At 55.7% G+C, this 25,910-nt stretch overlaps 1 protein-coding gene across 4 annotated transcripts in view; it reads right to left on the bottom strand.

Moving 5' to 3' along the window:
• The window catches only part of SEZ6 (seizure related 6 homolog), a 45,827-nt gene that overhangs the window by 14,787 nt on the left and 5,130 nt on the right, over positions 1 to 25,910 (bottom strand). For all 4 annotated transcript variants that reach the window (XM_027034534.2, XM_027034535.2, XM_027034532.2 and 1 more), the window contains exons 2-3: positions 9,182 to 9,829; positions 8,590 to 8,723 (exon numbers count right to left, since the gene is read on the bottom strand). In XM_027034534.2, the coding sequence (XP_026890335.1) occupies positions 8,590 to 8,723; positions 9,182 to 9,829 (782 nt within the window). The remainder of the gene's footprint in view (positions 1 to 8,589; positions 8,724 to 9,181; positions 9,830 to 25,910) is intronic.

Below are 25,910 nucleotides of genomic sequence, written 5' to 3'. Positions count from 1 at the left end.
TCACGAATTGCGAGGTCGAGAGTCGGACGCCCAACCGACTGAGTCACCCAGGTGCTCCTCTGGCCTCTTTTTCCAGTCTTCCCTCTGATTGTCCCAGGCCTCTCTGCCACCACCCCAATCCTCAGGCCCTCAATCCCTGGATCATCCTTCTGGGCTCCATGCCTTCATTCAGTCAAACAAGGATTGGACAGCAATAGACTGCCCAGAGGGGAAGTGGCAGTGTGGCCTGGTACAAGGAGCCCAGAGATCTCTTCCTTCCCATATGTCCCAGTTGGCCCTTTCTCTTTATCCCTTAGCTCTGATCACCTCCTGCATATTTTTTCTCACCTGGAGAATGGCCTTGCCCCCTCCCATCCCCAGCTCATCTCTGGGTCCTGGCTGGCTCAGATCAGATTATGTCTCTCTCCTACCCTGTTTGTGACCTCAGACTGCCCAGAGGACAAGGTCCAAACTTCCCAGCTCACAGTTGGCCCCGGTGGCTTTGCCAGCCTCGCTTACCGGCACTGCGAGCAGAGGCTACACCTCCCCCCTCCCCTCTGGACATTTGTATACGCAGGACCCTGCGCAGGGAATGCCCTCTCTTCTTGCCCTCCTGCTGAAGCTGGTCATTCTTTCAGATCTCGGGACCACCACCCTCTGCCTCCCAATCCAGGCCAGTCCGTTCCTTTGCCTCAGGGCCTCCCCACCTCTCTGTACCTCTCCATTAGAGCCCAGGGTGGCGTTCGGGGTCACAATGCCCTCTTCAACGGCCAGTTGCAATAAATCTGTGTGGCGAGAGTGACTGTGTGGACAAGGGGAGGTACATTCCTCGCCAGATCCCTGTGAGCTGAGAAGCACAGAGGATGATGGATGCCAAGCCCAGCCGGATCCAAGGAGACAGTCACGCTCTGGGCCCCTCAGACTGTGGGTGCTGAGGACAGATGTGCCCCGGGGACTCCTCTGTCTGGGAGAAAAGACCTAGTGGGTCTTTGGGGCCAAAAAGAAGGCTCAAGGCGAGGTGCTGGGCCAGCAGTGTTGCCTCTCCGCGGGGCGCTCTCTTACAGGGCACGTTCGGGTGGAGGCTGCCTGACCATCTGCCAGGGACATTCCTCAGGGAATTGCTGCTGCAGGCAGAGGCTGGATGAGGTCCCTTCAAACTTGGAGATTCTGTGATTCTAGAGTTGGGCAAACAAGACTCACACACGTGGAATCTGTAATTATCGAGAGACGCCAGGCAGCATATAATTCTGACTTAAGTGGCACTGAATGCATGCAGTAGGAATCCTCTAGGGGGGAACGGAGGGATTGCAGGCTCAGGGAGAGCGTGGAGCAGGTGGGTCTGAGAGGTCCTGGGGAGGAGGAGGAAGGGAGGACATCGCTGCAGGGAAATGAACGTAGCCTTTTTCCTAGTTCCCGTAAACGTCCCTTGACCTACAGCTTCCAGCTCCTGACCCCGCTGTTTTGCCACCAGCGGAGGCAGCCCCACAATAACAATGACCGTTGATGGAGCACCTACAATGTGTCCAGCCTCGTTCTGTTTATAGATAGGATTTCGTTCTCACCACACTTCCATAAGGTAGGTGGTAAGATCCCCCGTAAGTAAACATAGGCTTAGAGAGGCTAAGGAACTCAGCAAAAGGTCACAAAAAGTGTTAAGTAGCAGAATCTTGCTTTGCTGGAGGCAAAGGCAATTCCTTCCCTCCCCACCTCATGGCGGTGTTACCTGCAGAAAGCCATCCAGACATCCAGATGTCCATACATCTGTATTCCCAGACCCCAGGCCCACCGGGTTTAGCGTGGGGTGGGTCTTGGCCAGATCTGGCTTTTTCCAAGATGTTGAGATTTATGTTCTCAATAGCCATCCTTCGACCCCACCCCCGAAGCCCGGGGTAAAACTGGGAAAACTGGGAACTGAGGGCCCTGGTCCCCTCTGATCAAGAGAAGGCATAGCCCCCTCCAGCCAGCCTGGCTTTCAGCCCAGCTTGGCAGTGAGGGTTGCCATGAGATCACAGAAGGGAGTGGGCCTGGGTTGCCCAGGGCTCACATCCAGAAGGCACCCTGTTCTCCACGAGAGGCTGTCTGGGCAGCCCTGGTCCCTTGGGTTCCCAGCACCCACTTGCAGGCCTGCTGCAGTGGCTGCAATGTAATTTGTCACTTGTTTGAAGGCCAGGCCTGACAGGGGCCAGACAGGGCTGAGTGTTGGACAAGGAGGGTGATGAAGTCTTGATGCAATTTGCAGGCATCTGAAGAGCTTGGGAGACAGATTGAAATGTCAGCTCTGCTCACAAGGGCTGTCTTCCCACACCCCTAGCCGGTGACAAGAGTGGGAGCTGGGGGCCAGGCAGGGGGAAAATAGAGCTGAGGGAGGCGAGGACAGTTCCCCCAGGACCCTGTCTAGCACTGCCCGGCTTCCAGCAGACCATGGGGTCAGTTCAAGGGAGGAAATATAGCCACTTTGAGGAGGCTGACTCTTTCCTGAATGGGAGGTGGGGAGGATTTAGGTTGTGCTCTGCCAACCCCAGACCATCAGCCTTGACTGGCCTGTCTGTCCCCATGGAAGCCGCCAGTCGGGTCTCCAGAACATGCCCTGATGGTATGATTCATAGATGGGATGGTGCCACCATCCCCCAAGTAAAACCCTGCACAGGCAGGTGAGCTCAAGGATGACTCTGGTGTGTGAGCCCCACCCCTGGCACCTGAGCCTTCAGCCCCCAGAAGTTGGCCACAGGCCCTGCTCCACTAAACCCTCCTGGTCACCAACACCCATGCATATACTCTGACATAGACCCAAGTTGATGCACACAGCCTCCTCGAACACTTGGCCTGGCACACGTGTGTCCTCACACCCACGTGCTCCCCCACACCCACGTGCTCCCCACACCCACGTGCTCCCCCACACCCATGTGCTCCCCACACCCACATGCTCCCCTACACCCATGTGCTCCCTCACACTCTCGTGCTCCACCCATCCCTGTGCCTCTCCACTCCAAACAATATTATGATAATCACAATTTTTCCCATGAGACCCTTTACCGTTTTCAAAGCTTTTTCACATCCATTATCCTCTCAGATCTCACAAAATCTCAACAAGGGAGACAGAGCAGATTGCGTTTACCTCCACTCTATAGATAAGGGAATCTTGTAATCAGAGATGTTGAGACTTCCTCTTTGGGTCACCCAGTAAATCCAAAGCAAAGCCAGGACTCCAGGCCAGGACCTCTGATTCCTGGTCCAGTGCTTTGTCTTCATGCACAGCGCCCCAGGCCCTGCTCCCAAACTGGAGAAATTCGAGATGGGTGTCTTACAGGAGCAGGCAGGGCTGAGTTGAGAAAAGGGATTGGGTAGAGCCCCCCACCAACAGTCCCCAGCTGAACTCCCTTTTTAGATTCACCACACCTGCCCAATCGCCTGGGCCGGGGGAAGAACAGGTGCTCTTAAGTCCTGGAATCAAACCCTGGCTCCATCACCGACCACTTGAAAGGGCCTTGGGCAGGTCACGTGACCTTTTTGAACCCCAGTTTCGTGTGTGAAATGGGATGGCTGTACCAACCTGATAGGGCTGTAAGGATTAAGTTAGATCCTACCTGTAAGGGGCTTAGCACAGAACAAGCACAGCTTAGCAGTCCTCTTCCCCTTTCCTGGGGAGATCTGGGCCCTACCTTGGTAAGACCATGGCTCTTGCCATGGTGACAGCTGTCACCAAAAGACCCTTAGCCTCAGGTCTGCCAGGCTCTGCCTAGGAGGCACTGGACCTGGGAGCCACCCTCTCTCTGGCTCAGGTTCTACAGCTGCGAGGAAGCAGGAAGCAGGGTCAAGAGCTGGAGGGGCTATTGTCCAGTCTGGCTTATGGGGGAAATTCCTGAACCCAAAAAAGGAGACGTGCTCAGAGGGACTGGCTGGGAGGGCCCTTCTGCATCATTTGGTTCATCTCCTTTTACAGAGAGGGAAACCAGTCCAGAAAAGGCCAGGGGCTCTGCTCAGGTACCAAGAGATGGGCTGCAGAGGCAGGACTAGTCCCTCATGACAGCCTCTGTGCTCTTGTCGGAACTGATGCCTGTTCGCAAGCTCTTATGAGCTTGAGTCTGCCTTGGGGATGGGGAGAATGGCCTAAATCCGTGGGGCTAGACCTGCCTGTGCCCCTGAAACCCCCCTCAGATTAGCCTTCCAGGAGCCAGAAAAGAGGAGGTTGCCCAGAAACCTCCTGGGCCAGAGGTTGACTGGCTACCCTACTGGTGTCCACATCAGGCCTGGTCCCAGTGTTCTGGCTATCATACTGGCAGCTGACCTGGCACGGGAGAGCTGTGTTCCAGTGCAGCCACCTGGGGCACGAGGGTAGGGACTATGAGCAGCTGTGCCCAGGCTCCAGATGGTACAGAGAACAGCCAAGCCAAGATGGAGGCTGGCAGTGGGAAGGCTCTTGGAATGCCAAGTGCAATGAGAGGCACACGCCAGGCCCAGAAAGGCCTGGAGCCCTCGGGGGAGACCGGCTGCCCGGAGAAGGGATGGGACCCACATGGGCCATCCTGAAGGGGCTTCTCTGGATCTCACAAGAAAGAACCTAGCCCAGTGCCTGACCCCAGCTGACACAGGAAAACCTCCTCTGATTACGGAGGGCCTGGCCTGTCTCCTTTCTGTGGGTGGCTCAGACGTCCAGCCTCACCAATAGCTGCAGCACCCCGTAGGGAGGGAGGCAGGGTGATGAGGGGCTGTGGTCCAAGACATGAAGATCTCGGGCGTTAGGGATTCTGGAACCCGTGAGGCTGTTCCTCATGCAAAGGGTCTTGTCTGGGGCCCCGGACTTTAGCCAGGGTTGTGGTCACATGGCAGGGGCTCAGCATGGTGTCAGGGATGTGACTTGTGGGTCCTTAACATGCTCTTCTCCTCTCATGGTTTCTCTCATCCCTCCTGCCTGGATTCCATCCCTTCTACCTACCCTGAGCCATCCCTGTTAATTCATGGAGGGGCAGGCAGGGACTTACCCACAATGGAGAGAAGCCACAAGCCTTTCCCCAGTCTCAAGGAGCCACAGGCACCCTCTAGGCCTTCCGGCTGCCTCACCCATTTCATCCCCTACTGCCCTGGGCAGAAGAGCCCTGATTTCAGGCCTAGCGCCTGGCAGGAGTGCAACCCAGAAGCCCCTAAGCTCACCTTCTGTTCCTGTGCAATAAAGTCACCTGTCCCAAACTGCCTGGCAACCTTCAAACGGCCAGTCTGACATACCCGCTGCTTCTCAGCCCAGGCTTGTCTGCTGACTTCTCATCTGTCAGGCCCCAGAGCAGGTCTCATTGCCTCCAGAAATCCTTCTCCGGCCCTCCAGGCCAGTGAAGCGTGCCCCATCCTGGCATTCCCACAGTCCCCTGCGCTTCCCACTCCATCCCGACGGCGCCGAGCATTCTGTTTAGGACTTCTGTCTCCCCCAGGAACTGTGTCTAACACCAGCACAGGGTCTGGCACACGGTAATTGCTCAGTTTACATTTGGAGAACGGATTCATTCGCCAAACCACATTAGTTACTGATTGACTGAGTGACTTGGGCAATTCCCTGTCCTTGCTAGCCTCAGTGTTTCCCACTCTCCATGGGTACTGGTCTGCAGTATCCGTAATTCTTCAGGTTCCAAAGCCACCTGCGTGGTGTGGCAAGGAGGCCCAGACAGGGGTAGAGGTTGCCAGAACTCGCCCTGGAAGGAGACGGACCTTAACTCTCGCTTCAGCCCTGGCTGATTCTGCCCCTTCCTTCCTGGCCCTTCCTGCCGTGGCCTCAGACTCTAAGTCAGACCACCGGGGCCTACAGGGTCCCCAAGGACTCTGCCCCATGGTGGTGAGGTAGAGGTGGTGAGGCAGCCAGTACCTGCCTGCCACATTTCCACACAGCGATCCAGGGCTGTGGCAGGGCTTCATCTCAAGGTTGCCTGGTAACAGCTTTTGCATTCTGATGAAAAAAAAAAAAAATGTGGCGGCACCAGACAACAGACACAGGGCTTATATGGCGGCGGGGGGGGGGGGGGGGGGGGGGGAGGTGGGCGGGCGTCTAGGGGGGTGGGCGTCTAGGGTGGGGCTTGTGCCTGGGGCCATGGCGTGGCCGGGGGCAGGCAAAGCCGGCGTCTTGCTCCATTGTGGAGAGTACCAGGACTGGGCCTAGCCTGGCCCAGCGGGCTTCAGTGGGGACGGTGGGCTCGGGGGGCAAGCGCAGCCAGCTCGGGCCTGCAGGAGGGCACCCAGCCTGGCATCTGCCCCTTCCCATCCCCTTTCCCACACCTGCAGCTGGCGCCTTCCACCCGGTGAGCCACAGCCGGTGCCACCTCTCATTAGGTGATGATTTTACATTAATTACCTTAATTAAGCGGCACTGAGTGCTAATGGCTCAGGGGGGTGGTGGTGGCTTCTCCTAATTACCCTCCCAGTCAGCCCAGAGCGAGGGGCACACGGCTTGGCAGAGCAGGAGCAAACGGTTACAGAAAGGAGGGGAGGGACCCACCCGTGGTGGGAGAGGGGCCCCTCCCCCCCCCACTCCGGCCCTGGCTCGGAGACCTGGACCTGACATCTCCAGGACAGGTGTAGCCGGCCCAGATCCAGAGGCTTTGGGATGTGTGGGGAGCAGGCCAGGAGCTGGGAGCAAGCAGCACCGCCCTGTTTCCTGGACTCCTCTGTCCCCTTCTCTGTGCTCCTCAGTCACCTGCCTGGTTCCCTCAGCTAGGCTGAATGCCTCTCTCCACCTCCATTCTGTCTCCAGACTCAGGCCAATGTCACCACATTCCTTCCTTCCTCCATCCATCTGTCCAGTCAGTCAGTCCATGGAGACCCCATGGCAGGCCCTATACTCCAAGGTACCCCTCCAGGAGCTCACGGTCTAGCTGGGGAGCTGGCCAGCTATAAACAGGCCCACAGGACAAGGCATTGGGAGAGAATTCACAGAGAAAGTGACACCAAGGGTGAGTCCTGGGAGGGGACAGTAGGATGACTCTTCTGGGCAGAGGGACGAGCACATCCAGTCGGGGCTTGTGAGGAAAGCGGGCTTGGCCCACCCAGTTAGCTGCATGTTGCTTAGTGCAAAGGGGCAGTGGACAATGAGGGAGGAAGTGGCTAGACATGGGTCAGAGGGACTGGCCATGATTCAGAGGCCCCTGGGGAGGTGTGGTGGGGGAGGATTGATTTCATATGGGAAACACTACTGCAGTGGAGGGCGCTTGCTGGCTCAGCTGGAAAAGCATGTGACTCTTGATCTCAGGGTCGTGAGTTCAAGCCCCACATTGGGCATAAGAGCTTACTAAAATTAAAATAAAATAAAATAAAATAAAATAAAATAAAATAAAATAAAATAAAATAAAATAATAAAATAAAATAAAGATGACTACAGGGGCACCTAAGTGGCTCAATTTGTTAAGAATCCAACACTTGCTTTCAACTCAGGTCATGATCTCATGGTCTGTGAGATCAAGCCCCTCATCGGGCTCTGTGCAGACAGCATGGAGCCTGTTTGGGATTCTCTCTCTCCCTCTCTCTTTAACCCCTCCCCCCACCACGCATGTACAGGTGCCCTCTCTCTCTCTCTCTCTCTCTCAAAATAAATAAACATTAAAAAAAATGACTGCAGTGGAGGTGGAGGACAGTGGGGGCAAGCATGAGTGGGGTGACCAGTGAGGCAGCCACTGCATCATCTGGGGGAAGGATGATGGAGGCTGGACCGTGTGGTGGTTTTGGGGACGGAGGGGAGAAGCAGGCAGATCTGAGTTTTGGGGAATGTTATGATAGAATGTGCGCAGGGGTAGACAGGACCCAGAGACGAGGGAGAAAGAAGGGCCAGGCTGACCTCACCGTGCAGTTCCAGGTGCCATCCACCTTGCACAGTGGTGGCCCTGTTCCATGTTTCTGATGGGTTAGGGTCCATCTCTAAGGTCAGGAGCGGTGCGGTATGCAGGTTTGGGGGAGCAAAAGGGAAGAGTTGGGTTTGAGGTGCATGGGGGTGGAAGAGCCTATGGGATATCCTTGAGGACCTTCGGGCTCAGGTTTGAGGATTAAAAGAGTCTTCATCCAAGGGAGGGATGAGATGGCCCAGAAAGGGCAGGTGGCAGGAAGCTGGGACTGTGGGTCTGACTTGCCCACCAGCTGACGGTGCACCACGTCTGTCTCCCTCACCTCTGCACCCCAGGAGTCAGCACAGGACCTGGCCAGAGGAGCTGCTCAGGGAGTATTTGCTGAAGGCATGAGTGAGTGAATAAGTGAGTCATTGACGCTGCATGGCTCTCTCGAGCCCAACCACACAGCCCTGAGCTCTTGCTACTCAGTCACATAAATTCAGAGACTCACCCAATCCCCTGCCCCTCCAAGGGTAGAGCCCCTCCTCAAGCTCTCCTGAGCTCCTGGGGAAGAGCATGGGCTCGCCTGCCCCTCCTGCAGCCCCTTTCAACCTAAGGCGTTACTAGTTGGGCACAGTAGCTCTTTAGTCCCTGGTGCATAGGGCAGAAACTGGCCAAGTTTTGGGTCCAGCCCTGGCTCTAGGCCCCCCTCCAACTGATGCCCCTGAGCATCCCCACCTCCCCCGATAGCCAGCACCTTTCTGGAAAGATAATACACCAGCCCCAGATTTGTCTCCGCCAGATCCAGGCTGCTTACCTTGATTTCTACGCCGTAGCCAGGGTAGACGGAGATGTAGTAGAAACAGTCCAGGCCGACATCAATAGGTGAGCTGGGGGCCATGGGGGAGTCCAAAGAGCCCTCTGGGCCTGAGAAATTCCAGCTACAAGGGCCTGGGAGGCAGGAGGAAACAAAAGGCTAAGCCCAGCTCTGGTGAAGTTGGTTCAACCAAGGCTGATCAGTGTGTGTGTGGGGGGGGGGGGGGGGGGGTGAAGCCCGCCTCTTGGGACGTCAATTCCCCTGTTGAAAGAAGGGACCACCTTTTCTTGAGCACCTACTATATGTAATCTTAGCTCAGTTCTCACAAAGGCTCACTGAGGTCCGTCTTCTTACCACTATTTAACAGAGGAGGCTCAGAGAGGTTCAGCAAAATTCCTAGGGTCTGTTGTAGTCACTTCCAATCAGGGTTTGAACCCAGGTCTATCTGGTTCCCATCCACATGCCTCCTACGTGCTGGCCCTTGGTGCCAAAGGGCAAGGCAGGGTGGCACAGTGACAGCGACAGAGGAACGCGGGGGCCCCGCATTTCCCCGATCCCCATTTCTAGATTTGCAAGCCAGCGAGCAGCTGACCTGGTGGCTGGACGGTGGTGATGGTGGTGGTGATGATGGTGGCGGTGGTCTCCTCATCGTCCCCTGAAGCTGTAGAGGTGGCGATAGTTCCCTCCATCCCAAGTCCCGTGGTCTGGGGCCCAACCTCTGGAGCCCATGGCCTGCCCATGTCTCCAGGACCCTCCTGGGTTGGAGTCCATGCTCTGCTAGGGGGTGTAGTACTGGGCCTTTCCCCTGGGCCTGGGGTGGGCACTGGAGGCAGGGGAGCTGTGATACGAAGCACAGGAGCCTCTGACTCCAGGCTCCAGGGTCTTTCTCTGGACTGGGGCTGAGTGGGTGCCGCAGCCATGGCCGGAGTGGGGCTGGTGAAGACAGGGCGGCTGTCCTGGTTGGCCAGGCGGGGAAGGGGACTCGGGGTGAATGGTGTAGGTGGGTCCGGCTGGAAGGGCAGCGCCGGCCTCAGCCCTGCCTCGCCCCCCTCTAGCCCTTCTTGTAGGAATTCCTCGAGCAGCGGGTGGTGGTTGAGCAGTTTCAGGGTAGGGGCTGTTGTGACGAAGTGGACGCCTCGCTCCGGCTGCTCAGGCGTGGGGGCCACTGTCAGTTCCCCATCCATCTCCTCGATGCCTGGGGCCTGCCCTTCCCCCGTGGTTGGGGCCTCTGAGGAGAGTCCTGAAATAATAACGAATCATCAGAGGTGCCCCCCTGCCCCACCGTGAACAGCGTCACCCCCAGTCCACACAGCAGGAGATCCATCTCTCTGTTGACGGAGAGACTTGGGGAGTGTGCTCAATGTCCAGAACCAGGAGCTACAGAGTTTGAGAGCTGGAAATGAGGGGACATCACATATCTCACGTGACAGCCTTGAGATATGTGATGTCCCCTCGTTTCCCCTCTGACACCAGAGGGGGACGCGGTTACTCTATCTGTCCACTATTTTCTGCCGTTCTCAGATTCGGTCTCAGACTCCTTCTCAACACAAGATGCCCGGCAACCAGCCTTGATAACTCAGACCAACAGGACAAATACGTATTTGCCATTCTTAATTGGGGCCTTCATTTTGTAGGTGAGGAAACAGGCCAAAGAAAGGAAGTGGGGGCGTCTGGGTTGAGCATCTGATTTTGGCTCAGGTCATGATCTCACGGTTCGTGAGTTCGAGCCCCGCGTTGGGCTCCATGCTGACAGCTCAGAGCCTGGAGCCTGCTTCGGATTCTGTGTCTCCCTCTCTCTCTACCCGCCCCCTCCCGCTCATTCTGTGTGTGTGTGTGTGTGTGTGTGTGTGTGTGTGTGTGTGTGTCTTAAAAATAATACACATTAAAAAAGAAAACAAAAAAAGAAAGGAAGTGGCTTGCTCCGGGTCACACACCAAAAACCCTTCGCAAGAGTCCGATCCCCCCTCCACAGTGACTTTTCCACCTGAGATTATAGGGCTGTCAAGTTCATTTTCCGTTCTCAGTGAAGCTGCTAGTCATTAGTTTCAGGAAATGCTTCATATATTTGGGGTTTTGTTTTAGATTCCCTCACGGGTACATAGCATCTTTGTTAGGGTCCCATTTGGTCTTATTTCTCTCACTTCTCAAAAAATCGTTTCTTTCATCTTTTTTTTTTTCTTTTGATCCTTTTAGAACAGTGATGTGAACAGAGTAGGAAGAGACAAGAGCTAGAGTAAAGCATATGTGGCTTCAAACCCCAAATCCATTCTGCTTTGAGGCTGTTGACCTCGGGCAAATAACCTAAACTCTCTGCAACTTAGTCTACTCATCTGTAAAATGGGGTTTACTTGGGGGATTAAGTGAGATCATACTACTTCTTTTCCTCATTTGATATGTGTCTCTAAATTCCCGTGATCTTTCTTATGATACTAGCCAGGACTATCTAGGGCAGGGTCTAAAGCAGGGATAGAATGCTTAGCCCCAATCCACGGCAGACATTGTCAGCCAGTTTGGAGTATTCCTTGCTGAGCCGCATGGGACTTCAGAATCCTTCTCGACACAGTTATCCAGGCAGCCACTACTAATCAATTCGAAAGGCTGCGGAAGAGGCAACTCACTTGCTCTCGCTGGTTCGAGGTACAGGTTGCTCTGCTATCGATTATTTTGACTTTTTGAACCACAGAGCTGGACAGATGATGCATATTCTGCTTGTGGGCCACTAAGCTCTCCAGATCCTTAACTGCCGGGAAAAGGTCAATGGATGCTGGCTCCAGATTCAGCTCACATAGAATTCTGCCAGTTCCGAGAAGGCCAGGAGGATATTCTGGTTCTCACAGCTCTCAAAATGGCTGCATGAGCACTTGAAGGGAAACACAGCCAGAGCGAGTTAACAGCTTGCGAGGAGAAGGTTGGTTCCTCTGAATGTCTGATGGTGGGGTTGTCATTCCACAGGCTCACACCCACCCCACGGATTGGCAGGCGTGAGGAAGTGGCAGATGGCCTACATTCTGTTCAGGAGCCCGTAGCAGCTCTGATGTGTCAGACAAATGGGAGGAGGGAGGAGACGGGGTGGGAGAGGTAGGGGCAGGTCAGAGGGCTCTCCATGGTTCTGGGTCAGAGGGGCCTTGGTGCCCCGAGACCCTGAGAAAACAGGACCAACCCTTATCTCCTGAGATGCCCACTAAAGCAGCTCATCTGTGCTTTGGCATTCCGTGCCAGACATTGACGACACAATGCCCAACCTCGATGCCCAGCCAGGCCCATACCCCCCAGAGCAGATGGTCGGCCAGTGCCCCGTGTCTTTCATTTGAGTCACTAACAGAGGGGCCAGGCAGTGCTTGTGACATGCCAGGACAGGGCTACTCTCTTTGCCCACCTCCCAGATGCCACACAGTCTTTGCCAGGTGAGCCGAGACTGATCTTAACATGGCACAAGGAACGGGACCCTCTCTCATCACGTAGACTGAAGACCAGTGTCCCCTTCCGGGATTGCCCGATAAGACATGTGGCCCGTGGCTCCCAGGGCAGGTACCTGTGGGGTTCTTGACTGGGCGAGGGAGGACAAGGAGATCCTCTAACTCAGGAAGGGACCATAGCGGGCCCAGCTCCTCCCGCTGGCTGCCAGGTGGGTACCAGGCAATGGAGCGGAGCTAATGGGCACCTCCCGTCACTGTCGATTGCACTGATTGTGTTATCTGGGGGGACTGAGCACTTGGTTAAATGGGATCGAGATAGCATATCAAACGAGCAAATTGATTCTGTAATCAGCTGCCACTTGGTCCCTGAGGGTGCTACCCACTGTCAGAGAGGGTAAGATAACATTTCTGGGAGACAAGCCATTTCTGGGGAGAGGGCATCTCCCGATATCCTGGTTGACTCTGATGGAAGCCCGAGGCCCTGTGACCTGTCCTTCCTGCCACCAGGTTCCTGGGGTTTTCTGCCTGGGCTGAGTTCAAAGGTGCAGAGACTGACAGAGGGAGAGAATGTGAGGCAGGGGATGGTGAAAGGGGGTGTCAGGACCCCAGATGCTCAGTCTCATCAGGTGCCTACTGTCTTCCAGTCACTGAGTCAGGCTGTTCCCGGATCTTGTATTATTTAATTGATACTACAACTCCGTGAGAGGGGAATTATAAAGAAGCTGAAGCCTAGAGGGGAGGGGTGAGGACCTGCCCAGTGGCACAGTGGTGGAGCTGGGATCAAACTATGCTGATCTGGCTTCAAAGCCTTAGTCTTCCCGTGATACTAGCCTGCCTCACAGGAGAGCCGAGCTATCCAGTGGAGAAGCCTCTAGTCAGGTGAGGAAACTGAGGCTTGGAGAGATAATGGACTTGTCCAAGGTCTGGTGCAGTTTGCAAGTAGTTAGGGCCAGAATTTCTGGCATCCGGAGCTTGGTCTGGACCCTCAGGAAGCCTTCTGCCTGGAACTCAGGGAGCACCCACCCGGTGCCCCAAGCACCTCTGAATCTGGGGCCCAAACCAGAAACAATAACACGGTTTCTCTGGGCGCAGCCAGAGTCCCACATACCTGGGTTCAAGGGTCAGCTCTGCCACGTGGGCCCCCTTCCCAGGAGCCCAGGCAAGTTGCCTCTCAGGGTTTTTGTGTCCTCAGGTGTAAAACGGGCCCTTGGGAGGGGTTTTATGAGACTTGGTGCTCTAAAGTGTAGTTTCTCAAGGGAGGCACTGAGGGAGAGGCCACACCGCAGAGGCTGGGCAGCCCCCACCCACCCCTGCCAGGGCAACATTGAGGCAGGCCTGGGGTGGGGAGGAGATGGCCCTGGACGTGGGCTCTCCTCTCTGAGGGAACATGTTCCCTGTTGTGTGGCGGTGTGTGTGACCCCGAGCACGTCAGCATCGTCATCTGTTAAATGAGGATATTCCAGCATGCAAAGGGCAGCTACCTCTAGGCCTGCATGTCGTTGGTGGACAGGTCCCCCATGATCCCCACCTGTGTGCTCCCCACCGCTGCCCCGACACAGGGATGCCCTCCCGGGGCTGCTCCTCTCTCCTCTCCTCCAGTAGGGAGGGAGGGCCTGGGGCCACTTCTTCCAAGAGGGCTGGGTCCGGGAAAGACCCGTCCCCTCCGCGCATCCCCCCTCCCCCGCGCAGACAAGGCCGGAGCTTCCCGGCAGCCCCTCCCCCCACTCCCGCCATGGTGTGGCCCCGCCGTCGCCTGGGCCCTCCCCCCGCATTAGCTCTTAAGCTATGCAAATAGACATCGGAGGGAGCCCTGTTTAAAGTATTTAGACGAAATGAAAAAAGGCTTTCATCGGCACTAATGAGCCATTCAGGATGCCTCCCCGGTGGATTCTCTCCCGCTCCCGCCTCCCGGCCGGCGCAGCCCCCCCGGTGGCCCCTCTTGGGAATGGAGGCCTCCCTCCCACCCCCGCTGGAGGCCCAGACTGGGCAGCCTAGGAAAGGGCGCCGGTCCTGCCCGCTCCTCCCCGGGGGCCCAGCTTGGGGAGGTTACAGACAAGAGCCCTGGGCTCAATGCTGCCCCCGCCCCCGCAGGCCTGGATTGGAAGGAGGGGTGGGTTGTCTAGCCTCTGGGGGAAGCCATGAAGACTGGGGACTTTTTTTCATAGCATCCAACTAGATAGGTGCTATTGTCCCTGTCTTATAGATGGGGAAACTGAGGCTCACGGAGGTCCAGGAGGCTGCCAAGGGTTCACAGTGCTGGAGGGCTGTGGAGCTGGAATCGGTCTGTGTGGAGGCAGTGGTGAAGGATTGGGGTCATTATGCAGTGGCCCCACCTGGGGGACCTGCTGCTCGGGGCAACAGCCTTCAGATGCTGCCTCAGGGACAGCTGGGCTGCCCTATTTGGTGCTAGTGTTTCTGTAAATCTTTCTGCACGAGACAGCCAGAAAACCTCAGGTTCCAGTCCCAAATCTGTGCCTCACTAGCTGTGCGACCTGGGCAGGGGGCTGCCCATTAGGGTCTCTGTTTCTCCATCTGTGGAGTGGGGACATCTGGGTTTGGTGAGGGCCACCTAGAGACAGGCCTATGCTCACATCTGCCAGCCCCGCCTCAGCCTCTGCAAGGGCAGAAGGGGCCCCCCCGTCACTCTGATAGTTTCTGCAGAGGTACCAGGCATTCTCCCTCAGGGCCACAGCTGCTGGCCTCCCAAGGACAAGGCCAAGGCCAGCACAGGGAGGGGTACCCAGAGTTCTAAGATGAGGTCAGCCTTGATCCCTAGGTTGTGGTAGCACCAGCTCTCAGCTGGTGTTGGGGGGAGCATGACAGCAGGTGGGTATAGGGGGAGCCTGGGGATACAGCGGGCAGGGAGCCCACCCCTCTGGGTTCTGGAGGTTAAGCTGGCCCAGCATAAGAATGAGAATTTAATGGGATACATTTATTATCCCATAAAAGTTAATGAGTTTATTCTGGAGGTTCCCTGGCCCCTTTCAAGTTTTAATAGGGGATTAGTAAGGGCCTGGCCCCTGTAGACCCTCATTATCCCAGAGCCCAAGGGAGGGGAGAGGGGTCCTGGGAGTGAGAGTGCCTGCCCTCCCCCCCCACCCCCCCAGCCAGAGCCTGGTCTCCATAGTGATAGGACCACTGAGCCCAGAAATGAGCCCCCTGAAATGAGAGGTCCCAGCTAGAGTCTAGCTGGCCCCTGAGGCCCCTGAGGCCTGGGGTCCAGTTCTAGAGCTTCTGATTCCATGTGTTACTGTAGCAATTACAGCACAGTATCCCCGCATCTGAGGTTAGGTTTGCTGCTATTCGACTACTTACATTAACAGGAAAGGCAATATAAGCCCCATATGACAAATGGGGAAACTGAGGCCCAGAACTAGGGTGTGCCTTCTCCAAGGTCACCCAGGAGATGCGGCAGAGCCTGAATGGACACATTCTGTCTCCTGTGGTCTGGAGCCAGGCAGCTGGGGCAGGTAACGCTATTACTCCGTGCTCCCTGTGTGCCCACTATGCAATCAGCACCTTCATGTGTCGGTCTCATCCTCCCCTTACTCTAAGGACGTTTGGGTCATTATCCCGGAGAGAAAGACATCCAGGTCCAGAATGGTTGAGTAACTTGTTCAAGGGCACACAGCTAATGAGTGGCAAGCCTGGGACTAGAACCCAGAACTGGACAGCTCCATAGCTCAGCTCCGTCCACTGTTTTCTTTGGCCCTTGGCTGAAGCAACTGGGGCCTCCTTGACCATCTCCCCAACAGCCTGGCCCCACTGTCCTAGGGCAGTCGTACCTGGAGTCCTGCAGCTCAGGGTATGGGGAAGGAACTGTCCTGCAGGGGCAGTGGTTGAAGTGGGCACAGAAATACACTCAAAGGGACCATCTCTGCCAGAACAGGTGCCTTCCCCGTTCTGCCCCATTAGCTCACTATGCCTTTGTCTCTTCAAACCCTCCCCATTCTACTAGGCCCAGCTTCTATCCTTCTTCTGGGGAGCCATTTCTGCTGGCCCAGTGGATGACAATGGCTCTCTCCTCTGACCTCCTGCAGGCGCTCCCTGTACTACTTGTGTCTATGGGCAAGAATCCAGCACGAGGCATCTCTCTTCCCATATCTCTGCCCACAAATGCTGACCCCTGATGCTTGGCACAGTGCAGGGTGGGCTCAAGGACTCTGCCTGTTTGCACACTTGGAAGCCTCCCTTCTCCCCAAAGCACCTGGCCCTTGTCCAGCAGGGGTGGGCAGGGGAGGGCAGAGGCGGGCCGGGGTGGGTCCTACAGGGAGAAGATGGGCAGCCAGCCCTTGGCAGTTCCCCAGCACAGCCCCAACTGGCAATTGATAAAGAGTGTCTGCCGGCACAGGCCAGTGGGTCCCCCAGTCCCAGACTATCTCCTCTTTTTCTCTGCTACTGACTCCCCTTCCTCCATCACACCTTCTTACTGCCCTCTCTTGGTCAACCCCTGGCAGTCCAGGAAAATCTGGAGTACAAATATGAATGGGAGCACCTCCTCCTGGCCAGGTTCCAGGCAAGGAAGTCGCTGGATCCGAGAATCTGAGCCCATGTAGCCTTGGTGAACATCTCATCCCTCCCTCATTTTTGCAGGAGGAAACTGAGTCCAGAGGGCTTTCTCAGGTCACACAGGAAACGGGGGATAGGGCTGGTACTCAGGATGTTGGGGCTGGGAGAGCACCTTGCCCAACTGCTCTGCAGAGTAAACTCTCCGGGGACGCCTGGTGCCTCAGTTGGTTAAGTGCCTGATTCTTGATTTCGGCTCAGGTCATGATCTCATGGTCATGGGACTGAGCCCTGCGTTGGGCTCTGTGCTGAACGTGGGGCCTGCTTGGGATTCTCTCTCTCTCTATCCCTCTCTCTCTCTTCCCCTCCTTCTGTCCCTCTCCCCTGCTTGCTCTTTCTCTCTCTCTTAAAAAAAATAAAAGAGTAAACTCTCCAAAACTTCTGGGGCTGTCTACTGTCTGTGGGCATACCTCCAGGGACAGAGAGTTCACTACTTCCTGAGCTAGCAGGGGCAAATTTGTCTCCCTCCGTCCTGGGTTGGGGTGGTAGACAACCCTGGGCTTTGGCATCTCAGGGTTGGGATCTTCTTGCCAGATGGAGAGAACATGGGTGGGGGTAGGTAATGGCCAACAGCCAGGAGGCTGGCCACCTGGTCCTGGTGCAGCCCCTGACAGGCTGGGTTCTCCTGCACAAATCACTTCTTGAACACAAGCCTCCATTTCCCCACCAGCAAGACGGGAAAAGTATCTGAGGGCCCTGCCAGCTCTCACCTACCAGGATCCAGTGAGCTAAAAAAGACTTTGCGTATATAAATAGGAAACGCTACTGTTGACTGAGAACTTGCCACATGCCCGGCGCCATTCTAAGTGCTTTACCAGAATCAACTCCTTCAATTCCCACGAACACTCCATAAGACATGGACTTTTAGTATTCCATTTGATAGATGGAGAAACTGGGACCCAGGGAGCACAGTTCCCCCAAGATTACTAATTTGAGTGTAACAGATTCAAACCCAGTGGTTGTCCAGCCCGGAACAGTGCTATCTAACGGAACTTTTTGTGATGAGGGCAACATTTTGCATCTGTGTGTCCAGTATGGTAGCCGGTAGCCACATGTGGCTATGGAGCACTTGAAATGTGGTTTAGGAGACTGAGAAACTGAATTTTAAGTTTTATGTCATGTTAACGAATTTACATGTAAATAGCCAACGTGGGGTTAGTCCTACCATGATGGAAAGTGTAGCTCATACCTGACCTTATCTCCTGCAGGATTCACCGCCTTTCAGAAGGGAAGAGCCTGGAGCAGGGGTCCTGCAGAAGAGTTAAGATGCGTGGCAGTATCTGCTCCTCTTGTTTGAGTCTGGGGTTGGGCAGGGAGAGAAGCCATGGGACTTCTTTAGATTTTCCATAAAGGCTCAGGAGAATTGGCCTGTCATCACTTACCCCTTAGGGAGGATGAGTGCCACCCACTGATGATGTTGGCTTCCCAACCTTGGCTGAGCACTGGTGTTCTGAGTGGTGGGTGTTCAATGAGCAATTTGGGGAGCTCAGGCAGAGCCAATTTAGGAGGACTTTGTGGGTGGCAGAAAGCCAGGAATGCTTGGCCTCATGTGATTTGGCTCAGGATGGGATCAGGGTGTGTGAATGTCTCATGACAATGCCTGCTGTGTTTGTTGACTTGCCAGCAACCTCGCTGCTCAGTCAGGAGCACAGGGGGCAGAGAGCCTGGCCTGCCACTCCTCAAGGCTCTTGGGGCAGCCCCAGGGCAGCTTGAAGCCATGGCAGGGTGTCCATAGTTACTGGGTCAGGCATGGACCTCCTAGAGAGCTGCCTTCCACCCAGAGAAGCAGCTTTTCGTGCTTGGAATCAATATTTTCCACTTTACATATGGAGGAACTGAGGCTGAGAGGCAAAGTAAATCATCCTAGTGCATACAGGAAGGAAGTGGCAAATAAGGGGTTTGAACTGGGTCTGCCTGTTCCACAGCCTGGGCTCAAAATTTCTACCACACTGAGTTGCTGCTTCCTGTGAGCATGTGTGTGTGCCTGTATGAGCATGTGGGTCTGTGGGTATGCATGAACGTGTGCATGCAGGTCCAAACACATGCACGGGCCACAAGTCATTACCATTTGTCCTAGCTCACGGATGCCACACCCTGGAACCTGGCTTCATACAGTCCTCAAGCCCCAAAAGGCACTAACTCCCAGAAGGGATGTACTTCTCCCCAAGGTGGCTGCTATGCTCCCTCCTTTTCACTCTGCCCCTTCTTGGACTTTATCCTGGCCCTTTGCAGGGCCATGTGACCTGGACAGTCCCTCTGGCTCTGGGTATGTGGGAGGGAGGGGGACAGGGCTTTGGACTGTGGTGGGCCAGCTCTCTTCTCTTCTCCCTACTGCACTTTCCCTCCCTTGAGGCTGTGGCCAGGGGCCCAGGGTAGAGGGAGCTCCCGGCTAACTGCCATGTTCTCTGCTTTCCAATTTAAAATCTAATATGGTCTCGCCACTGCAGAGCTGGGGGCTGGAGAGGTGATTAATGAGGCCTCTGCTACAGCGTCACCTGCTGCGTGCTCCACCTTCCCCTGCAGCCCTGCACTCCCTTCTCCTGTCTGCCTGCTGGTCCTGGGGACCTGGGGGCCCGAGATCTGCCTGCCCACAGTTCCTGCGGCTGGGCAAGAGGCACAGGAACTGGGGGTGGCCTTGGAACAGGGGCAGTAGAATTGACTCCCACCCCTGGGGCAGACTGGAGGCGTGGGAGGAGCAGCAGGGGTCCCGTTGGCATCAACTCCCTCATCAGACTGGTAACTAATCAATCTGCCATACTCCACCCCGATTATGCCAACTCAAAGGAATGTGTGGCCAGGGCGTGGAGAGGGACTTAGTCCTGAGCTGGGTGCTCAGGTCAGCCCTGCCCCAGCACTAATGCTCCAGTCGCCACCTTGTCAGCGGCAGGGGTGTATTTCTCTGAAAGAAAAACCTTGGGAATGTGAGCTGGGACAAGGAAGGCCGTAAAGGCAGGAACTACCTTCTCCCTGGAGCCCGTACCAGGGCCAGCTTAGCCCAGCCCAGTGGTGAAGTTGGGGAACAGGAGTTGATCTAGGAAGGAGTAGCGATCCCCTCCATTCTCTGCCCCATCCAGCACGGACCATGGACAGTTCCTCCAAGGCTAGAAGCCAAGCAAGGCCGGGTCCTAGCCTCCCAGTGCCCCAGAGCAGGTATCTTCCTGAGTCTCAGACCAGCATTTCTGGGCTGCAGCCCCCTTCCAGCCCCCACCCTGAAGTTTAAAAGCCAACACCACTGAGGTTGCTCCCAGTGCCTGTGTCTGTCTGCCTCCGAGCTGAATTAACTTCACGGTAGCCCTAAGGTTCTTGGGTCTTTAAGTCAGATGAAGGGGCTTGTTCTGTGCACCACGGTCAAAGTTCCCTCCCTGACCTTGTGACTTTTGTCCTGTGGCTGCTGTTGTCAGCTGCATCTGAGAGGAGATGGATTGGGAGAGTTGGCTAAGGATGGGGGGCGTGGCGCTGAACCCAGACCCCCGGGCTGCCCTGGTCCTTAATGCTGATGTGGGCTCTGGGCACTCTGTGCCCAGGAAGTCACAGGAGTATCTGTTCTTAGCTGTGAAGGCTAAGAGGAGCCTGGTGAGGCCTTGTCAGAACCCTGACTCCAGCATTAACATAGCTCTCCACTGATGGGCTGTGTGACCTTGAACTTGTCTTTTTTGAAAAAAATTTTTTTTAACGTTTATTTATTTTTGAGACAGAGAGAGACAGAGCATGAACAGGGGAGGGTCAGAGAGAGAGGGAGACACAGCATCTGAAACAGGCTCCAGGCTCCGAGCTGTCAGCACAGGGCCTGACGCGGGGCTCGAACTCACGGACCGCGAGATCATGACCTGAGCCAAAGTCAGACGCTTAACCGACCGAGCCACCCAGGCGCCCCAAACTTGTCTTTTTTGAGTCGTTGGGTGGGTCGGATGGAGAGACACAGCCCTGCCTTTATAGGTGGTGCCCAAGCTCAGGAGTTGATGGGAGCCTCTTGGACAGTGATAAACGTGGGGGCGGGGGGGCTGGCAGCGGGGAGGGCACTGTGCTCTTTTGATTCACCACTTTCCTTCTGTGTGGCACTGGACCCCAGTCTCCTCACCTCCATCTGTCGGTCGGTATTTGCTGAGCACGTGGAGGGCTAGGCTGTGTCTGCGTGTGTGCATGTGTGCAAGTATGTATGTGCATGGGGGTGAGTATGAAAATGTGCACGTATGTGCACGTGGGGGTTGGCGGGTGGAGGTGTGAGAAAAGTACCCGGGGAGGGAAGTGGTATATTTGAGCGCCTCTGGCGTGCCAGGCTCTGCTGACCTATTCACCTATACTGTCTGACTAATTCTTCCCATCTAGGATGGGAACTAGGTCCCATCCCCAACTAGATCCCTGAACTAGGATCAGACAGCTGCAGGAAGTGGTCTGGCTGGGCCCTGGAAGTTCACCGGGGGCAACCCTTGTCCTGCTAAGCTCAAGAGACAGACAGAAGGACAGATATAGGCGCGAAGGGCCTCAGAAAGCAAGGGCATCCAGAGCCCAGAGGGCAGGTGCCCACTCTGAGGAAACCAGGGGTGCCTTCCTGCTTGGTCCTCCAGTTCATGCCCTTCGGACTGCTGTACGGTAGCCCCTTCTAGCGGGTGCTAGTTTCCAGAGCAGCTGGGACAGTGGTGGGGAGCCCCAAGAATCCAGAGGGCAACAAGCTCTGGTGGCCTTTGGTAGAGTTGAGACGCAGCAGGGGCCTGAAACATCTTTGGGAAGTGACAGTGCGGTACCAGAGGTACCTGGGGGGTCACGTCACCCAGGTGTGCTCCTTACACTGAGCTTCCCGACATTTTGAGCCCCTCTCTGTGGGGAAGACCTAGGAGCACTAGCCTTGCTTCCAAATGGCTTGCGGAAGAGTCACTGGAGGCCTGGGCTCTGCTCTTAGGAACTTGGGGAGGAGGTGGGGAGAGGACAGCCTGGGACCTTCTCCAGGCCCCAGGCAGGCCGGATGGAGCCTAATATGCCCCAGGGCATGGGCCCTGCACCTATGGACCAGCCCAGGCACCCCTCGCCTCCACAGCCTCGTAAGACTGACAGGAGAGGGCCTTGCCCACCCAGCATTCCAGACGGTGGGGCTCCCCAGGCTCCACCTGTCCTCCCCACTTCCCCAGCAAATCTGAGTGGGGGAGGGGTGGGGTTCAGAGCTGCTAAAAAATAGCAGCAGCAGCTCCAGCTACAAGTCTCCTTGAGGGGTCAGTGGAGCCCAAGATTGGGGAGGAAGGGAGTGGCAGGGCCTGCAGGGACGGGGAGACACCAGCCTCAGCTGGGCTCTGCTGTGCCTACACCCAGGGCCACAGTCCCAGGATGCAGGGATAGAAACACACAGATACACAGGGACGTTCGGACACCCAGGGAAAGATGGACGAGCCAGGTAGAGATGCACACAGGCAGGGCTTTCTGCACATGTGGGGCTTTTTCTTCCCGAGACCCTCAGAAATACCAGATAGACTCAGCTGACAGTCCCCAACCCTTCAGGCTTCTCCCTTGTCCCAAGCTTGTTTTGACCTCCAAGGACCCTGCCAAGTTGGGTGTACGGAAGCTTTGAGTTGAGAGGGCTAAGTCCTCCTCCCCAGTCCCCTCTAGTCTCATCTGCTTGAGGCCCAGGGAAGGGCCAGTGGCCAGCATCAGGGATACAGGTGCAACAGAGACCAGACTCAGGGCACCACCCAGGTGGCTGGAGCCTTAGGAGCACCCCCTCACCCTGAGCAGCAGGCCTCTTCCTAGCCTGGCTGGCAGGCCAAGAGGGGGCTGGGATGGAGGTGCTGGACCCAAGAGGGCAAGGCTAGGGCTTTAGCAGGAAGTGAATGGGAAATGAGGGAGGCGAGGCTGGATAAATAAATGCACTAATGACCTGTCTCAAGAAAGCCTTGTTTTGTCCCCGGTTCACCCCTTTGCCTGGAGATGCCAGAGGCTCTTCTGTCCTCAAAAGAAGGTGACTCTCTTTCCCCCATTTCCTCTAACTAGCCAGAAATTAGGGCCTCATGACAGGAAGGGGCTTGCCAGCTGCTGGACCAGATGTTTCAAATCACTAACACATCCCCTTGCTAGATGTAAATGATGTCTCAGGCAGTGTCCGTCAGAGCAGCAAGCAAGGGTGAGGCTCTTAGGAGCACCCTGACTCCAACCTTCATCCCTCTGCACCTGCTAGTCTCACCTTCCCGGTTAGACCTGGAGCACCAGCTGGTTCTCGCTCCCCATCCCTGCCTCAACAGTCCAGCACTGGGCTCCTCCACTGACAATCTGAAAATCAGCCCCTCCCGGTGCTGGACACCTCTGGCTATTGGAGGAAGGACCACCAGCTCACCCCTAACTCAGGCGGGGCTTTTGGTCTCTTCCATCACCACCCTCTCTCTCATTCCCTTTGATCTCGATGCTGTTCAGTGAGAGGGGTGGGCCAGCCACCGTGAATCCCGGAGGAAACTGAGGCAGAAGAAAGAGACACAACTTGTACAAGCCAGCAAGAGCCAGTACTGGATTTAAATCCTGGGGGTCCTGGCTCCCTGACGAGCACTCTTCTGATCATGTTCTTCCTCAGGGGATGCCCCCTCCTCCCTCAGGCACAAGTTGGCTCTCCACACTGCCAGATAGCCCCCCTCCCAGGCTCTGGGACTCCCTAGGCACCTGCTGGCTGATGGGACCCAGGCCAGACGCTCAGCAGGTGGCTGCTTGGGGGGACAAAGGAGCTGGTGCTCAGCTGCTGTGCTGGGAGTGAAGGAGGGAGAAGCTATGGGGGGTGGGGTGGAGGGATCTGGTCTAGGAGTGGAGAGAGGCAGGGTCTGCTTCTATGCCTTTAATAAGGAGCAAGCATGCAAAGGGGGGTGGTGGTGTAAAACAGCATGCAAATGAGCATCTGTGTGGAGGGGGTGCTCAGTGGTTCAGGCACTTTTCACAGGGGCTCTCCAGTTCTGTCCTTCCAGCCCAATGACCAGCTGGAAGGAGGATCCTGAGGGTGGAGAGAGGAGCCTGTGGGGAGGGGAGGAGTGGGGGGACCAAGGGAGAGGCTGAGGTTGATGCCAGGGTGTCAGGATTCTGGCTGGGACCCGGGGAATGCACTGGGGGAGGGGAGAGACCCACTGCTTGCATTCTGCAGCACATATACGACTTGTTGCCTGCAGCTGCCATGCTTGGGGGCTAGAGGACACCCAGACCCAGCAAAGATGGGAAGAGTTGTGCTGGAGAGCACCCTGATGGCCTGGCCCAAGGGTCCCAGAGGCTTACTGGGCCCTCAAAGACCAAAAGGTGCAAACGTTCTTGTCCCAGAAGAGAAACTGACCCAGAGCAGTCCCTGGCTAGGAATCTCCTGCGCTTTCAAAGGCAGGTAGTTGGATCACATAGGTGCTGCTTGGCATCTTATTTGTATCTCATTTAATTAAAATCAGACGGTCCAGGTCTAACTGAGGAGGCAGCCATAGCTGGGCTTATTAAGAAGGCAACTCCCCCTCCAAACTGGGTTCCTACCTATCAAAGCACCTGATAGGGGCTGAAGAGAGGGTTGTCGAGTGGAGAGTGGATGGCTGGATGTCAAGCTAAGTTCCTAATGGGAGGTATTTCGTGTTTAGAGGACAGAGAGCACTCTGGACCGGATGATCGGGAAAAGAGGGGGTGGGAGAACTGAAACAAGCAGAGGGACCCAGGATGGCATTCGGGGAATGGAAAAATGTCTGAGCAAAAATGGAGAGCTTGGCCAAACAAGTTACGCACGGGGTCTAGGATCACCTAGCATTTTCACCCAGTCTCTCCATTGCCCCATTTCCCATGACCACTCAGTTTCTTCTCATCTCCTGGCAGAGTCCCTTGTCCCTGCGGGGCTCAGCCAGGACCTCCCACCCCCTCCCCTTCCCGCCAGTCTGCCTGCCAGCAAGGCTGCAGACTCTGCAGCTGGAAACCCGGATTGTTGTTGGAGAAGCGGCAGGTTTGTTTGCTCCAGAGCCCGCCGAGAAATCTCAACAATCAATGGCCAACAACACTGCTGGCGGCTGCAGCATCGATCTCCCCTCCCGGGGCTGGCAGCTGGGTGGCAGGTGGGCAGGTGGAGGGAAGCTGGCACCCAGCTCTGTGTAGGAGCTGAGCTGCAAGCAAGTTTGGGCTTTTCTGTCCTGGGGCCGGGGTGGGTGGGTGGGGGCTGGACCTGGGAGGGGGTTGTGCTGGGCCTTGGCAGGGGCCGATGGGGTAGGGAGGGGCAGCCCAGAGGCCAAGACAGGAACCACACGTCTTCTCATCCACGAAGGCCCCCAAAGGGTGGAAGAATGAGTCACTCAAGGTCACTGACCTCTGGGCCAAGACTTCAAGACTCACTTGACTCCCAGCCTCAGGCTCTATCCTGGTCTCCCAAGTGTCAGAATCTTTTATTCCTTGCCACTAAGAACTGAGCAAGATAAAACGTCCCTAATCTACAGCAGCAAGGACTGAGGGTAGACATCAAGAAGATAAGCTACCGTCGTTATCAGAAATGTGCAAGGAGAAAGTTAGGGGCCATTTGTGGGTCTGACAACATGGACTTGAACTTGGCCTATAACATGCAGATAGTAGCTTCTATCTAGAGATGGTATGAGGACTAAATGAGCTAAGGTATATAAAGCACTTAGTGCCTGGCCTGTACTAAGAAATGTGCCTAAGAAATGTTTGCTGTTATTGTTGTTGCTATTATTATTGTTGTTGTTGTCATGATGATGGTGGTGACAGCGATAGTCTCCTGGTTCCCATGGGCCTGTACTAAAGCTTGGCCTCAGGCTGGGGGAGCGGACACAATGCTGGCTACATCCAGGTTTTGCAAAATAGGTAGGCACTTTGGAGTAGCCCTGCTATTTATTGGCTGTGAAGTCCAGGGTCACTGACTTAACCTCTCTGAAACTCAGTTTTCCCATCTGTAAAGTGGGAATAACTAGTCTCTCGTATTAAATAGAAAAAGTATGTGAAAGGCTGGGTCTGAAGGTTCTGGGCCAGGCCTCCCACCTCAATACATAATTATGAAATGAACGAATGAATTGTGGGTGGATGTACTCCAGGGATCGTTCTTTCAGGAGATGTGAAATCTTCGTGGATATGAATTATTGTGGTCTTGGGTGACTCCAAGGCCCCCACTTTTCCATTCAAGGACACGCTGGGCTCGGAGCTGCTCCCAAGGTTTCCTGTTGGCCCCTCTGAGCTTCGTGAGGATGTCTGAAGCTGAGATGGCTGAGACGCTATGGTGAGAAGCCAGGTGACATGTGGTGACCCCTCCCTTACTTCAGTCCTTAATTTCATACGGGGCACCCCTGTCAGCCGGCAGAGGAGGTGGGTAGGTGCTGAGGGAGGGAGTCAAGAAGACTGGGCTCTGGGCTTCACTCT

Source organism: Acinonyx jubatus, chromosome E1 (assembly GCF_027475565.1).
Source record: "Acinonyx jubatus isolate Ajub_Pintada_27869175 chromosome E1, VMU_Ajub_asm_v1.0, whole genome shotgun sequence".
NCBI lineage: Eukaryota > Metazoa > Chordata > Mammalia > Carnivora > Felidae > Acinonyx > Acinonyx jubatus.
Note: the sequence above shows the minus strand (reverse complement) of the source record. Positions and strands in the feature narration are given on the sequence as shown.